This window comes from Arachis hypogaea, chromosome 16, assembly GCF_003086295.3.
Source record: "Arachis hypogaea cultivar Tifrunner chromosome 16, arahy.Tifrunner.gnm2.J5K5, whole genome shotgun sequence".
Taxonomy (NCBI): Eukaryota; Viridiplantae; Streptophyta; class Magnoliopsida; order Fabales; family Fabaceae; genus Arachis; species Arachis hypogaea.
In genome coordinates this window covers 11,047,047-11,060,381 of record NC_092051.1, presented here as the reverse complement: position 1 = coordinate 11,060,381, position 13,335 = coordinate 11,047,047, and the positions used below count along the sequence as shown (strand labels likewise).

General features: G+C 32.3%; 3 protein-coding genes across 4 annotated transcripts; all 3 read right to left on the bottom strand.

The window, feature by feature from the left end:
• Window positions 1-1,371: 1,371 nt before the first annotated feature.
• On the bottom strand, window positions 1,372-1,689 carry LOC112756377 (monothiol glutaredoxin-S1). The gene has a single exon (XM_072220352.1). It carries the CDS (start codon window positions 1,687-1,689, stop codon window positions 1,372-1,374), a length of 318 nt encoding a protein of 105 aa, XP_072076453.1.
• A 3,806-nt stretch (window positions 1,690-5,495) lies between these two features.
• LOC112759122 (monothiol glutaredoxin-S6-like) lies at window positions 5,496-6,722 on the bottom strand. The gene has a single exon (XM_025807945.3). It carries the CDS (start codon window positions 6,077-6,079, stop codon window positions 5,771-5,773), a length of 309 nt encoding a protein of 102 aa, XP_025663730.1. The 5' UTR covers window positions 6,080-6,722; the 3' UTR covers window positions 5,496-5,770.
• Window positions 6,723-8,979: 2,257 nt separating this feature from the next.
• LOC112756366 (OVARIAN TUMOR DOMAIN-containing deubiquitinating enzyme 5) lies at window positions 8,980-12,629 on the bottom strand. Of its 2 annotated transcripts, none has more exons than XM_025804934.3 (3): window positions 12,301-12,629; window positions 10,859-10,975; window positions 8,980-10,158 (listed from the first exon to the last, which is right to left on the bottom strand). In XM_025804934.3, the coding sequence occupies exons 2-3, from the start codon at window positions 10,963-10,965 to the stop codon at window positions 9,288-9,290; spliced, it is 978 nt and encodes a 325-aa protein (XP_025660719.1). In that variant the 5' UTR covers window positions 10,966-10,975; window positions 12,301-12,629; the 3' UTR covers window positions 8,980-9,287. The 2 variants fall into 2 exon arrangements, with proteins under 2 accessions (XP_025660719.1, XP_025660718.1); XM_025804933.3 differs by lacking the exon at window positions 12,301-12,629 and adding an exon at window positions 11,275-11,520.
• Between the last annotated feature and the right edge of the window lie 706 nt (window positions 12,630-13,335).

Sequence of the window (13,335 nt, the reverse complement as noted above, 5' to 3'; positions counted from 1 at the left end):
AATTCTGTAACCTGTTGTCTGCTGAAAGGTAAAGAAAGAAATCATGCTATTTTAATTTGGAGTTAGGTTCATCAAGTGATTAATTTACTTGTCTACTTATATAATAATTCATTGTCATCAACAAATCTTCAATGGAGCTTAATTTAGTGATAGTTAGTCTTTCATCCATCGGATACAAAAAAAATCATAAAAAAAAAAAAAAGCTAATGGAATTATATTTTTTAAACAAAACAAGGAAAGAGAAAGACCTTTTGGACCCAAAAATTAATGTTTTATATAGTTTGTCATGCATTGAATTCTATAACCTGTTGATGAATCTCTTATATTTTCCATTTATGCATGCTTTCAAAATGTTTAATATAGCTTTCTCTTGATAAATCAAGCTAATATAATGCGCAATCTTTTATCATTTGGCTATAGCTATCTTCGATTTCATTAAGAGTATTCTCACAAAAATTTCCCAGGTGAAAATAAACTCATTGTATGAATGAAGGGTGTGTTTCTCTCCAGCATAAGAACATTTAGAGTTTTCTGAAGTTGAATTATTGTTGGCATATACCCTTGGTAAAACAAAAATTGAAAAGGTCTATGGCATATGCGTTTGGGAAACCAATATAAAAACACAAAACCTAGTGCGAGGTCAGTTCTTGGCATCACAGTGGGGACTCAGGATTCCTCAACAAATAAATGCTTCTGCTTCAGAATTTATCTCTATACTTTCTGTTTTTGCCTCTCACTCCCTCTACTTCTCTCTAATTTATCTTAGGATATCCCACCTATAATAAAGTATAGAATATGTCTCTGTGAAATCTATATACATACGAATACAATACTTAATAAGTTTTGGCACCCTGCATAATTAATCTTCTGTGAAATATATACACATAGGAGATTCTTTATTTATCAACTTCAAAACTAAACGTGTCCTAAATAGGATATACTATAATAAATGTGCTATATTATAACTGCTCTGGTGGTACAATATTTTCAATTGAAATCTGTGATTGTCTATACTTGGGGATTGTTATAATGTTATTAGCATATTGTTCATTTTTTCACATTGCAGAGATTGCACACTGAATTTGGACTTAACTCTTCAAAATCAGATTATTACTCTCCAAAAAGGGACTATAACATGATAGAGCCATCTATGACTATGATGATGTAAAAGCTTAACTACTTGCATTATACAAAATTAGTATTAGGATAACAAGATTCAACAAGAGAAGAACACAAGAAGCATTGCTAGAAGAAGGTCTATACTCATCAAGGTTCCCAAGAACAATACTAGAACCTCTTATTTTCTCATGTGAGTTGAAGTGAAAGGGTGGAATTTACTTTGCAGTTGGATAGCTATAGCTATAGCTACAGCTACCTACCCCAGATGAATATAGCTTTAGCCCTTAGTAGCAATTGAGCAAGCTTGTTTTGAACATTGAGACTTATGAGTTCATCAGCACCACCTATGAATTGCTGTCCAATGAACACCGCCGGCACGCCTGGCCGGCTGCCGAGCTGGACCAGTGCTCTCTCTACTTGCTGACCATTTGGCAACTTGTCAAGCTCAATCATTGCAGGGTTTGCACCAAAGCTTTTTATCAGAGCCTTCACTGTGTGGCTCATGCAACAAGTGCTCTTGCTGAAGATCACCACTGGCTTCTCAGCAGTCAACATTGTCAACACATCCATTACTAATAACGCTATAGAGCTTATAATATAATCTGATATATAGTTTGATATAATATTATGAAGTAACTACTAACTAGAGAGAAAGATATGCGATTTATGTGTTTGGGTTTTTGGTTTGGTTTGGTTTAGTATGTGTAACTTTGAGATCAATAGGTGGTCTATTTATACCATCATTGCACTTGGTTTATTCTATTAGATGAGATTGGAAGGTTTCTTTCACTCACATACAGAGAAGAATAAACATCTGGAAAAGAATAAACGTTTTTGGTATATAAATAAAAAGTTCTGTCATCAATGGATTCCCAAATTGCCCTTTCTGATTGCTTGATTTTTAACTCATGTATCCTTTTGTAGAGTGAATGATAAGTGTAACTCATGGTTAGAGACTTAAAGTCAATGTATCCAACCCATGTTCTTGGCTATGTTAGCATAGCACATAGACTCACATTCATGTTGCAATTTTAGCTTAGAATATTTCAAAGAACATTGTGAAAATTATTCCAGGTGTCTACTTAATTATCAATCATCTTAATCTTTCTTTTTTCTTGTGCCTAATCAATTAATCAGTAATATTCAAAGTTTAGCATAATTACATTATGATTTAATTAACTATAGCAGTGTTTTGACATGATAGAAACTAACTATACCTACTGTTGTTTTTGTTGAAGGGGAATCTGATCAAAATGAAGTGAACGGAGTTGAGTTTATCTATTGCCAGCAAGTAGCAACTTTTTCCATGCCTTAACAATATTCCCACAAAGTTCAAGTACCAAATACCCAAAGATAAGTTGAAAGGTGAAGAACTAAAAATAAAAATAAGAAAAGTTTTTATTTTTTATTTTATTTTATTTTTTTTTATGGAAGGGTGGGGGCAGATAATAGATGCTTATATAATAAAGTTATATACAGTGCACAATAATAGCATTTGCCTTTGCCTTTTAATGGTTACCATGGTTGATTGGTCATTCATATCATGAAAATCTAAATATCCTTATATAGGCATGAGGGAACACAAAACTCTATTCATTGGGTAGCCATAGAATTTTGCTTTTTTTTTTTTTTTTTGAAAAATGCTATTTGTACACCAAAATCAGTCACTAAAATTAGCCACCAATATATTTGTGTATAAATATATGTGTGGTTTAATTTATTTTCAATGTGTATTTGTATTTAAACATGTATTTTATAGTGGTGGCTGACTTTAGTAGCTAATTTTGGTGTATACATAGCATAATCTTTTTTTTTTAGTTGCACGTTGAATAGAGAAAGATGCTAGAAAGATGTTGAGTTTTTATGTGCTTTCTTCTTAGAGCATATGGTTTTCATTTAAATATATTAATTATGTAACTTTGCATGGTCTCATGGTGTTTCCAGTTCAATGTATATGATTGTATGGCTAGTATTTTTGGTAAAGCATTTAGGCACTAATTAAAGAGGTTATTATATTCGTATTAATCTAATCAAATACTATTATAGTCAATAGTAAAAAAAGCAGTATTCGGTAGCACGTTACTACTTCTTCATGAATTACTTTTTTATTAAGAAAATTATCTTAAGTTCTTATAACATAGGTTTTAACCTTTTTCTTGAGTAGTTTTTGTTGACGGATGATATGAGAGACTTGTCAAGCCATTTTTTCTCCCTCTAATCAATAGTTGAGTCTAATTAATCAAAACTTTTATTTTACAAGTTATTTTTTTAATGATATATATTTTTTTGACTCGGCAGGATAAAAACTAGTCTATTATGAATTTGAACTTTATTTAAGAATTTATTATTATTCAATAATTATTGTATATATAAATGATTTACGATATTTATTTAAACCGAGCACTCGATTAATCCAAATTATTTATTTTACAAGTTATTCTAAGTAAAGCAAGAATTGAGTTGTCACAAAATCAAATCCACATCCTTATAGAATAATATATAAGCTATTTCTTGTGAGTGCAACTAATGCTTTGGTGAGAATAGCAGTGAACTACGAAATCATGCACACAATGTCTTCAAATGGTGTCATTATTACTTCCACAAAGATGTATGTGAGGGGTAGAGACTAGAGAAGAGAGGGGAGTGATTCCTTTGCACCCATTTTAATTGGTTATTACAGAGAAAAAACAAGATATGTAAATAGTTCAATATCATCCTGATTTAGATTTGGATCCAATAGGGATCTTACTTTTATGCCAGGCATTTTTTCCAATAACAGATAACATTAAAAATGTGCATGTTCATTTTTGTATATATATATATATATACACAGATTATTCGCAATGTTCTAGTAAGAGAATTTTCCACGTGCCATCAGCTTGTAAAAACAACCCTTGGCTCCAAGTTTTCAATTGTGTCAACCAACTTTGTTCCATCAATCTCAATAAACGGCTCAAACATAAATCAAAGGGCCAACTCTTTTGTACGGTTCCTTTGATCTTCACAATGCTTCATTATCTGCTGTCTATGCTGAAAAAGTGCACAACCATCAAATCATGAGATCGATTTATCTTTGTTTTTTTTGTTTTTTTTTTTTAGTTAATTATTAATTAATTAAGTATTGGTGTTTGATACGGAAACGAAAACGATATATGCTTTCACTAATAATCACAAGGAAAAGAATAATTAAGGTAGAAAAATTTGGAATGATAGATAATCACTTCACGCAAACTTATAATTATTAGCATAGTAAAAAAGAAAAAAAGAAAGAATGTGAGAATATATGATTAAGCTTCTCAGTCACATTTTGCCATTGGCTAATTAGTTTCTTCCATTAGTGTGTCAATGTGTCATTACCTGTCATACATACACAAAGTTATGTAAACTTGATGAAATATGTAAACGACACGTATTAGGTTAGGACGAGTTTTCAATTTAAAACTTTCAGTTAAAAATGTGAATGTTAAATATGAATATAAATGTTAAAGAGATATCTTAAAACAAGACTAAGTATGGCCAAGTATATCGAAGTTCGAATTTCATTTTGCTCGTGCAGTAATTTATTGGCTAATAATAAATTATTAAATAAAATTTCGATTTGTGACGAATTAGTCTTTAACTTATACAATAAAAGATATTATGGGCAACCAAAATAAATGTTAAAGGTGCAGCATATTATATATATACAAAACTTTCAATTCCATTTTAAACTTTTAAGTACTTAGAGATTGGCAGAGTCAACAAAATGGTAGTTATAGCGTGAAATATCAGCGAGATGTTTGTATATCAACAAAATTGTATTTTATATATATTAAATCGTGCATAAATTTACATCTCTAAAGTGATTAGTCACATTAATATATTTTTATGTAAGGATAATAATAATTAAAAATTATTAAATAATAATTTAATCAAACATATAAAATATGCGTCTAACATTTTCATATCAACAACATTTAATGTATATTTGTACATTATATCACCTTTAAAATACTATTGCAATTTAAGAAAGCGTTATAGTTTCCGTATGTACGATATATTGTAAAGCTAATAATTAGTTTTAAATTAATGAAGAGTAAAATGATAAATAAATTTTAAAAATTTATATTTCAAATAAATTAATTGTTAAAAAAAATATTAATAAAGTCTTTTAAATGTGGACACACTATTTTTAAATTAGTTCCTATGATTAGAGTATGTAAAAGATTTTAATTTAAACTAACTTGTTTATTTTTATGATTCTAAAAAATTACATTGATAATTTTTTTAAAAAATTAATATATTGAAAATATAAATTTTCAAGAATTTATTTGTAACTTTATTAAATTAAAATTGAAAGAGATGAACATACATAAAGTAAAACAATACATCATGCATAGCAATAACGCGCCAAATTTTCATTATGATGAAATTAAAGTATCCATATATAATATAAGTAGTGCATGGTAACTACTCATAATAAGTGATATTATATATCACACATGCATTCATAGTACTATATATAATATTAATCATATAGCTAATGTTGCTCACTAATTAATTAACTCCATATACATAGCAAGAGTACGTAACATAGAAATACATATGCATATGTAACTATATATCCTTATAGACTATGGTAGTAGTGATTTAATTTTGGTTACGTTCATGATCAAATCCAAATAGCCTTAGCATCTTTGAGCAATGGAACTAACTCATTCCTGACATGGAGGCTCATGATTCTCTTAGAACCACCAATGAATTGTTGGCCTATGAACACAGCTGGCACACTTGGCTGGCACCCCATTCGGATCAACTCATTCTCAATCTGCTCTCCATTTGAGATCTCATCAAGCTCATAAACAGTTGCATTTGCACCAAAGCTTCTTATCAGTGATTTCATGGAGTGACTCAAGCAACACGTGCTCTTGCTGAATATCACCACTGGCTTCTCAGCCACCATGCTCGCCACAACCTCCATCTTCAATGATTATTATTATATGTATGTGTTTATACGAATGATGATGTAAAGTGAGAATTGATGAAGGGTTATTTATAAGGTGGTGTGTGAGGAGTGGGGTTGTTATTGCATTGCCGACCCATGATTGAAAAAAAAATAAAATGATGGAAAATAAAGGGAATAATAAGATAGAAGAGAAGATTTGAAGAGTATTCTCGATAAATAATGTACCTTTTGTACTGCACTTGCATTGCATCAATATCATACATAACAACTTGCCTTATAGCTAGCTGTTAAGATCGATCTAATTCTTCAAAGAATAAGATTCATCAGAAATATGGAGAGCATATCTTTTTTCTTTTTTTCACAAAATGGAAATAAATGCTTGCCTTAGCTTCTATTTTGCGCCACATCTTGTCATCATCGTCATAACAACACAGAAGTATACACTATATATGCTACTATTATTGCTATGTGACTATTTGTGTTATCTCTTCATTTTTGGAGCATCTACTACTAAGGTTGAGAGAAAATAATAAAGAAAGTGGTCCTAAATAAAACACTACTCATGAGCAACTTTATTTATTTTATATATTTTCTTTGTAAGATTCTCACCCCTTCCGATCCGTAGTAGAAAAATTGAAGATATATTTGGTACCATGGTACTCATCCAAGGACAAAATCAAACATACGTAGTCCTACTTATATTAATGGCCGTGCAGGAATGTTTATAGATTATTATAACCAGTAACTATAGTCTATATATATAGCATATGAAAACGTTTTCATGGTTATTATTATATGACTTCCTTGATTGGATTGGGGGGGGGGGGAGAAATATAATAAATTTTTGTGTTAGTAGGTTTCTTTGAAGAGGAAGTATAGGGAGCCAATAGAGTATTTATACAATGTGTATAATGGGGGTATAGGGATGTTCGATTCAGTAGGATATCAGATGTTTATTATCCCTGGTACACGGATGGTTATTCTGGATAATATGGGTGTATTGTGTTTGAGAAATTAGTAGTATTTTATCCTGAATGTTCATTTTTTAACTCATATTGGGCCAAATAAATAGCTCATTGTACACATTGTACAAATACTCTATTGGTTCCCTAGCAGATGTAATACAAATAATTAATGTTTGTAGGTATAATAATGACAAACTGCTAAGGTTGGAGGTTCGAATCTTATTCTGTGCATGTAACAATTTATTGGCTAACAACAAACTTTTAAATGAAACTTCGACACGATTAGTTCTTAATCTGTCAAATTGAAAAATACTATGAGAAACAAAAAAAAAAAAAAAAACAGAAAGCATATTAACTGTTACATAATGCACGGTCCCTTGGTATATTTACAATTTTACATTATCATCTGTTGGATTTTAATTATTAGGGGAGTGTTAAGGAAACAATGAAAATTTTGAACAACATGAACAACCACCAATCAAATGAAAATATACTACATTCTAATTTAATGTTATTAATTAAATTTACTCTTTTAACCCTATTAATTCACATTGTTTACACATTGTTCAAAATCTTATTGGTTACCTATACTTTTCCTAATTATTAATATTAGATCAAGATCAAAGGTAATGAAAAGAAAGGAAATGCATATGGTTATTGAAGAATAAAATGGAGGTCAAGAAATTTCGGGAGTTATATCACTTGAGGAATCGGTTACATAATACATACATTGTGGTCTCCAAGCTCATATATGCGTGAAGATCCTTCGATTTTGCTAGAGAAGTTCTATTTTTTTATTTTTTTACGTATTACTTACTATTTATTTTATTTATTTTTTTGTCAGAGTGAGAGATTAGAGATTTAACATCATAAATGGATAACACTTTTAAGTAACAGAATGTGCTTCAAGAACCCTAACTCTTGTATTACTTACCTCTTGCTATCTTGGTATGTAGATATAGGCTTTTTGTGATTAAGTTGTATTCTATTGTCTTTAGTATTGTCTTAGTGGGATTTCAAGAAATCATGGAGCCTCACGAGTCACGAGGATGCATAGTTATCTCCAAATGTCTCTTCTAGTCTTCTACCTTAGATATTTCCTTAAGCAGTGATCATAAAATATATGAATGGATATATTCTATTTGGTTCATTAAAAAAAAAAGAAAACACTTAAAACTAAAGGGTAAAGGCCTCTATTATGATCTTACCTTGCCTCAACCACGAGTTGAAACTCAGCATTGGTAACAATTCGATAGGGGGAATATATTGTAGAAGTGATTATGAGAGAGACAAATTAAGATAGAAATGGAATAAGAATATATGGTAAAAAATAAAATAAATAAAGTTGTGGCGGAGCGTGACAAAGACACAAGAATAAAAAGAAAACGAGGACGGTTTTCAGCATACAAGATTGTAAATTAAGGAACCTAGACACAGTTTCTCTCGTTGTTCCAAGCTGTTTATGCTTCAACTTTAACCCTTTTATAGATGCAAAGCAAAGTATTCCCTTTGCTGAATGTTCAACAACATAAAATTTGAGCTGCTCAAAATTTGAATTATGTTGATCAAAATCATTTACGTGGATCACAATGGTTCAATGAGCATGTCAATGACACAGGACTAAGCCAGTGGAATCTTTAGGTAAAAGTAAAACCTACTCGTTTACCTTCATTTGGCCACGTGGCAGCAAACTTTAGTTGTTAGATATTTAGATATAACATGGTATAGTTGGGGGTGAATAGAAAAAAATTAATATACCATGTCCAAGTTTACTAGACTAAACCCTTGGCACTTGCATAGCAAATACTAATGGGCATCGAAAAAAGTAAAGGAAAAAAAAAAAAACAAAAGTAAAGATTGCAGTACTTCCCAAAAATTACCTTAATATTAAAGGTGAGAAAAAAAGGAGAAACAAAAATATATAACACCTTAAAGTGTGCATTATAAAAATACAATAAAACTAAAGTGTGCATTATGTTAGAGCAAATCACTCATTCAAGAACTGTTGTAAAAATCTCACCTCATATATGGGTTTAGGTAAACCATTCAAAAGCAGGCAGACGCCATAAGAAAAATTTGATACATAACTATCAAATATAACTTATCCAGAAATCATACAGTAGAGAAATGTACAGTTATAATAACCATTACCAAATAACAACTTCGGTTCCAAGAGATCTTCCATCAAATGTTTGGCTTCTAAGAAAAATGCTACAAGGCAACATCGTCATAAAAATGCTTGTGATATACCCATCAGATCATGCTGGGACCACAGAATTATAATGCTCACCAAGTCCAAAAGCATGCTTGTGGTAGGAAAGCATAATACTTGAACTCAATGAGGCAGTGGCAGCGGCGGATTTATACTCCTTCCCCATCTCCACATCCGGGAAGGAGCCTGAAAATATCATAATATGCTTCTTCAAGCAGTGAGTCAAGGCACCAAGCTCTAACTGTCCTCCCCATAAAGCCGTGGACTCCACCTCTTTACAATAGTTTTCAAATTTCTGAGCAAGTGTTTCATCTGAATCATCTTCGATCAAATTTTCCGAAAGGAAAAACGGCAGGAACTCAGCTGAATTCTTTCTCATATAAGCAGCCGCCATTTCTCGAAGTTCTTGGTATGTATGAGGTGATCTACCGCCAGAGAGGAGGGCCAGCTGATCCTCAACAGCTCTATAGAGGCAGTGCCCATCAGGCTTTATTTCACACACAGTTAAACCGAGAGGCTTCAACTTCTTTTCCAATTTTTCATTTTCAATTGTACGATCACTTATAGTGTCACTCTGCTCTGCTTGGATTCTCTGCTCCCTTTCTGCTTCTTGTTGAGCTCTTCGGTCACGCTTCTGTTGGGCCTTGCTAACCCTTGCACGGTCAGGCTGATTGGCAACAGATACTCCAGCTATGGCCTTTATCAAACTGTCTAAATTTCCCTTTTCATTCCCATTACCACCACTGCTATAGCCTAATTCAGCCAGTTCTTTTGCATGTTTCTCTTTAAGATTAGCAGAAAGTCGAGTAACCTCGTCCTCCACTTGTTTCTTCTTAGCTTTCTGTTCAGCCTTGCTACCTCTAGCTGCTGCCTTTTTCATTTCAATTTCTTTTTTCTGCAGTTGTGATATCTCTTTCCTGAAAGTACATAGTCATCATGGAGAAATGTGTCACGAGACAAGAACAAGAAAAACTAAGAAGTAATAAAACGTATACAATCTAGAGTGAATGAAGTGATATTTTTGTAATTACAATTTAAACAAATAAAAACAACAGACAAACAAGTTTGATATCAGTAATGTGATTCAAATGTTGAAATATCTGAAAATCCATAGGAAGAACCTAATGAAAACTCATGGCCACACCTTTGATATCTTATTCATACGCATATAAAGGAAAAATTAAATATGCCTATATCTATGTTGAACATCTGGATGGTTGTGGGGGAAAGCCGACACATACCAATCACAAGATACATTGATATTACTTCTAATCAATAATTAGGAAGCCCATCTGAAATACATTTGATCAACAGAATGAATACTTTACAAGTGAAGTTTGTATTCCATGATTACTTTCAAGTTCAACATGTTAATCTACTGAAACATTATCCTGGATACTCTTCTTATAGTGTCCCTTATATCATTAACTAGGTTATTGAAGCTACAGTGCTGTCTAAACACCACGAATTCACCATAAACTCTTCTCTCTTGCTTAGCAACAGAAATGAACTACAACAATTTCTACTAAATACGATAGATTCCATGAAAAATAGATCCTACTACATGAACATGCAGAACCAAATAGATTCACTAAAATGACAAGCCTAAAACATCACCTGTGCCGCGAAAGCATCTCATCACGAGTTTCCTGCTTCTTTTCAGTTCCATTATCTGAAATCACTTCTTCCTGCACCTGCTTCTCAATTTCCTGGCTATCCTCCATTGGACCAACTCTAAAACAAATAAATAGATATTAACCAAAAATCACCAAAATTATCTTACAGTTATAAGAAATCATATGCAAACATCAACAAGAAAAGAATCGAAAGCAAACTAAGAATCGAAGTTAGAAAGGAAACAGTGAGGCTATACGCTATGCAACAAATTCTCAAAATTAGACAGTTAAACCTGGATCAACCAATGCCAAATTTTATTGAAAAAAAAAAAAGAGCCACGAAAAAATAAATGGAAGATGCAATGAGTTTAGAAAGCAACAACAGAACAAAGATAAAGGAGAAGGGGAAATTGAAACCACTGCTTGCAGGCACCGATGGGGAGGAAGTAGCCTGCAGCCGCCGCAAAGAGACGAAATTATGGAAGATGCATCAAAGAAAGAACAATGATTTTATTTCAGAAACAACTGAGACAGACAATGAAAAAGTGAAACCCTAGTGTTAGTCGGTGAAACCATAGTTGTAAGAACCGAACCGGTGATCAAACCGATCAGGTTACTGGTTTATTGGTTTATTGGTTCAACCGATAAATTACTGGTTGAACCGGTAAAACCGGTTTCACATAAATAAAAAATATAATAGCAAAGGTATAAAACAAAAGCTATTACAAAATACAAATTCACATCAATTGTTCAATGTTGGGAGCATAACCTATTTCCAACAATTCAATTCAAAGGGTTCCTGTTAAGCAAGACAAAAGCAACTATATATGCATTCACTAAAATCTGTTTTGGACATAAAACCAGTTTTGCCGACATGTTTTCAAGCCTAAATTTGTCGAATGATTTAAATTATGAGAAAGATTGGTACCTAACTAAGACATACAACCATGAGAAATTGATGAATGAATAACAAGCACTTACCTCACAAGTAAAATAGTTGCATTCAACTTGAAAATAAGATCATTCAATTCAACACACATTTAAAAGCAACACCATAGTAGTTCAACAGCAAATAATTCGACAAAAAGACTCAGAGTCACTACACTAAAGTCTAAACAGATGCACAATGGCATAATAGTTCAACAGCACATAATTCAACAAAAATTGCTAGAAAATCCAGCAATCCATCTTCTAAAGCAAACAGGCATAATGGCATAATAAAAAATTAATCAAAAATCCAGCAATCCAGCAATCACTACACTAAACAGATGCACAATAAAAAATTCAACAAATTCAGTAATTTCATAATCAAGAATCAATAAATTCATAATCAAGAATCAACAAATTCAACCAATTATAATTAAACATTTAACAAAAACAGAACATAATAACTACAAAAACAGAGATAATGGCATAATGCGAGGAGACCACCAACGGACCAACCTGTCCGACAGATGAGGCAGTGGACAGAGAGGACGCGACGACGCCGCCGACGGAGCAAGGAGCTGCGATGAAGAAGACGACCTGCGAGGCTGCGAGCCAAAACGCTACGTGTAAGGAGGTCTTCGGAGCCGCACCGTATCTGGAGGGACGAAGACGACGAGACGGCCGGCGGGTTGGAGCCTGGAGGGGTTGCTGGCTTGCTGCCTTGCTGGGGAATGGGTGCCGTTGGGGATTAGGGTTAGGGGGAATGGGTCAATGGGGATGGGGATGTGGTTGGTAGGTTCGAGTGTTTTGTGTGTTTATTATTTTTTTTTTATAAAACCCAAAACGACGTGGCTTTGGCTAAGGGGGGAAAAAAAAGGGAGCTTCGAACCGGATGGGCTATTCAAAACCGCCAGTTCGCCGGTTTTTCACAAAATCGGACGGTTCAACCCGGTTCTATCCAGTTCTGTTTCTAATTCGGTCAGATTATTCAATCGGACCGGCTAAATGACCTATTTACCATTTTTCGGTTGAATCAGTCAGTCCGGTCCGGTTCTTACAACTATGGGTGAAACACGAATATGGTTATCATGGAATACGTTTTATCATAGTTATCAGAATCGAACCGGTAACTGACCCGGTCATATGATTAGGTCACTGGTTCAACTGGTGAGTCACTGATTTATCCGGTTGACCCGGTCATAATTAAATAAAAATATAAAATTATAAAATTAAAATTAAAATTAAAAGTTAAATGCATATTTTTAAAAATATATTAATAATAATTAAATATTAATTCTTAGAAGTCACCAAAAAATATTAATTCTTAGATTTAATTTATACTGCAAAAAAAGATAATAAATTAATCACTAATACAAAATATTTTTTCAATTTAAATGAACAAGAAAAAAAATAAAAGATAACTAAATCAATATCAATATATTAATATATTTATATACTATGTGACAACTTATTTAGTATTCATGTGAATCCATAGTTTAAAAGAATAAAAAAAATAAAAAATCATTCACGTTTTGTTATATATATATTTTT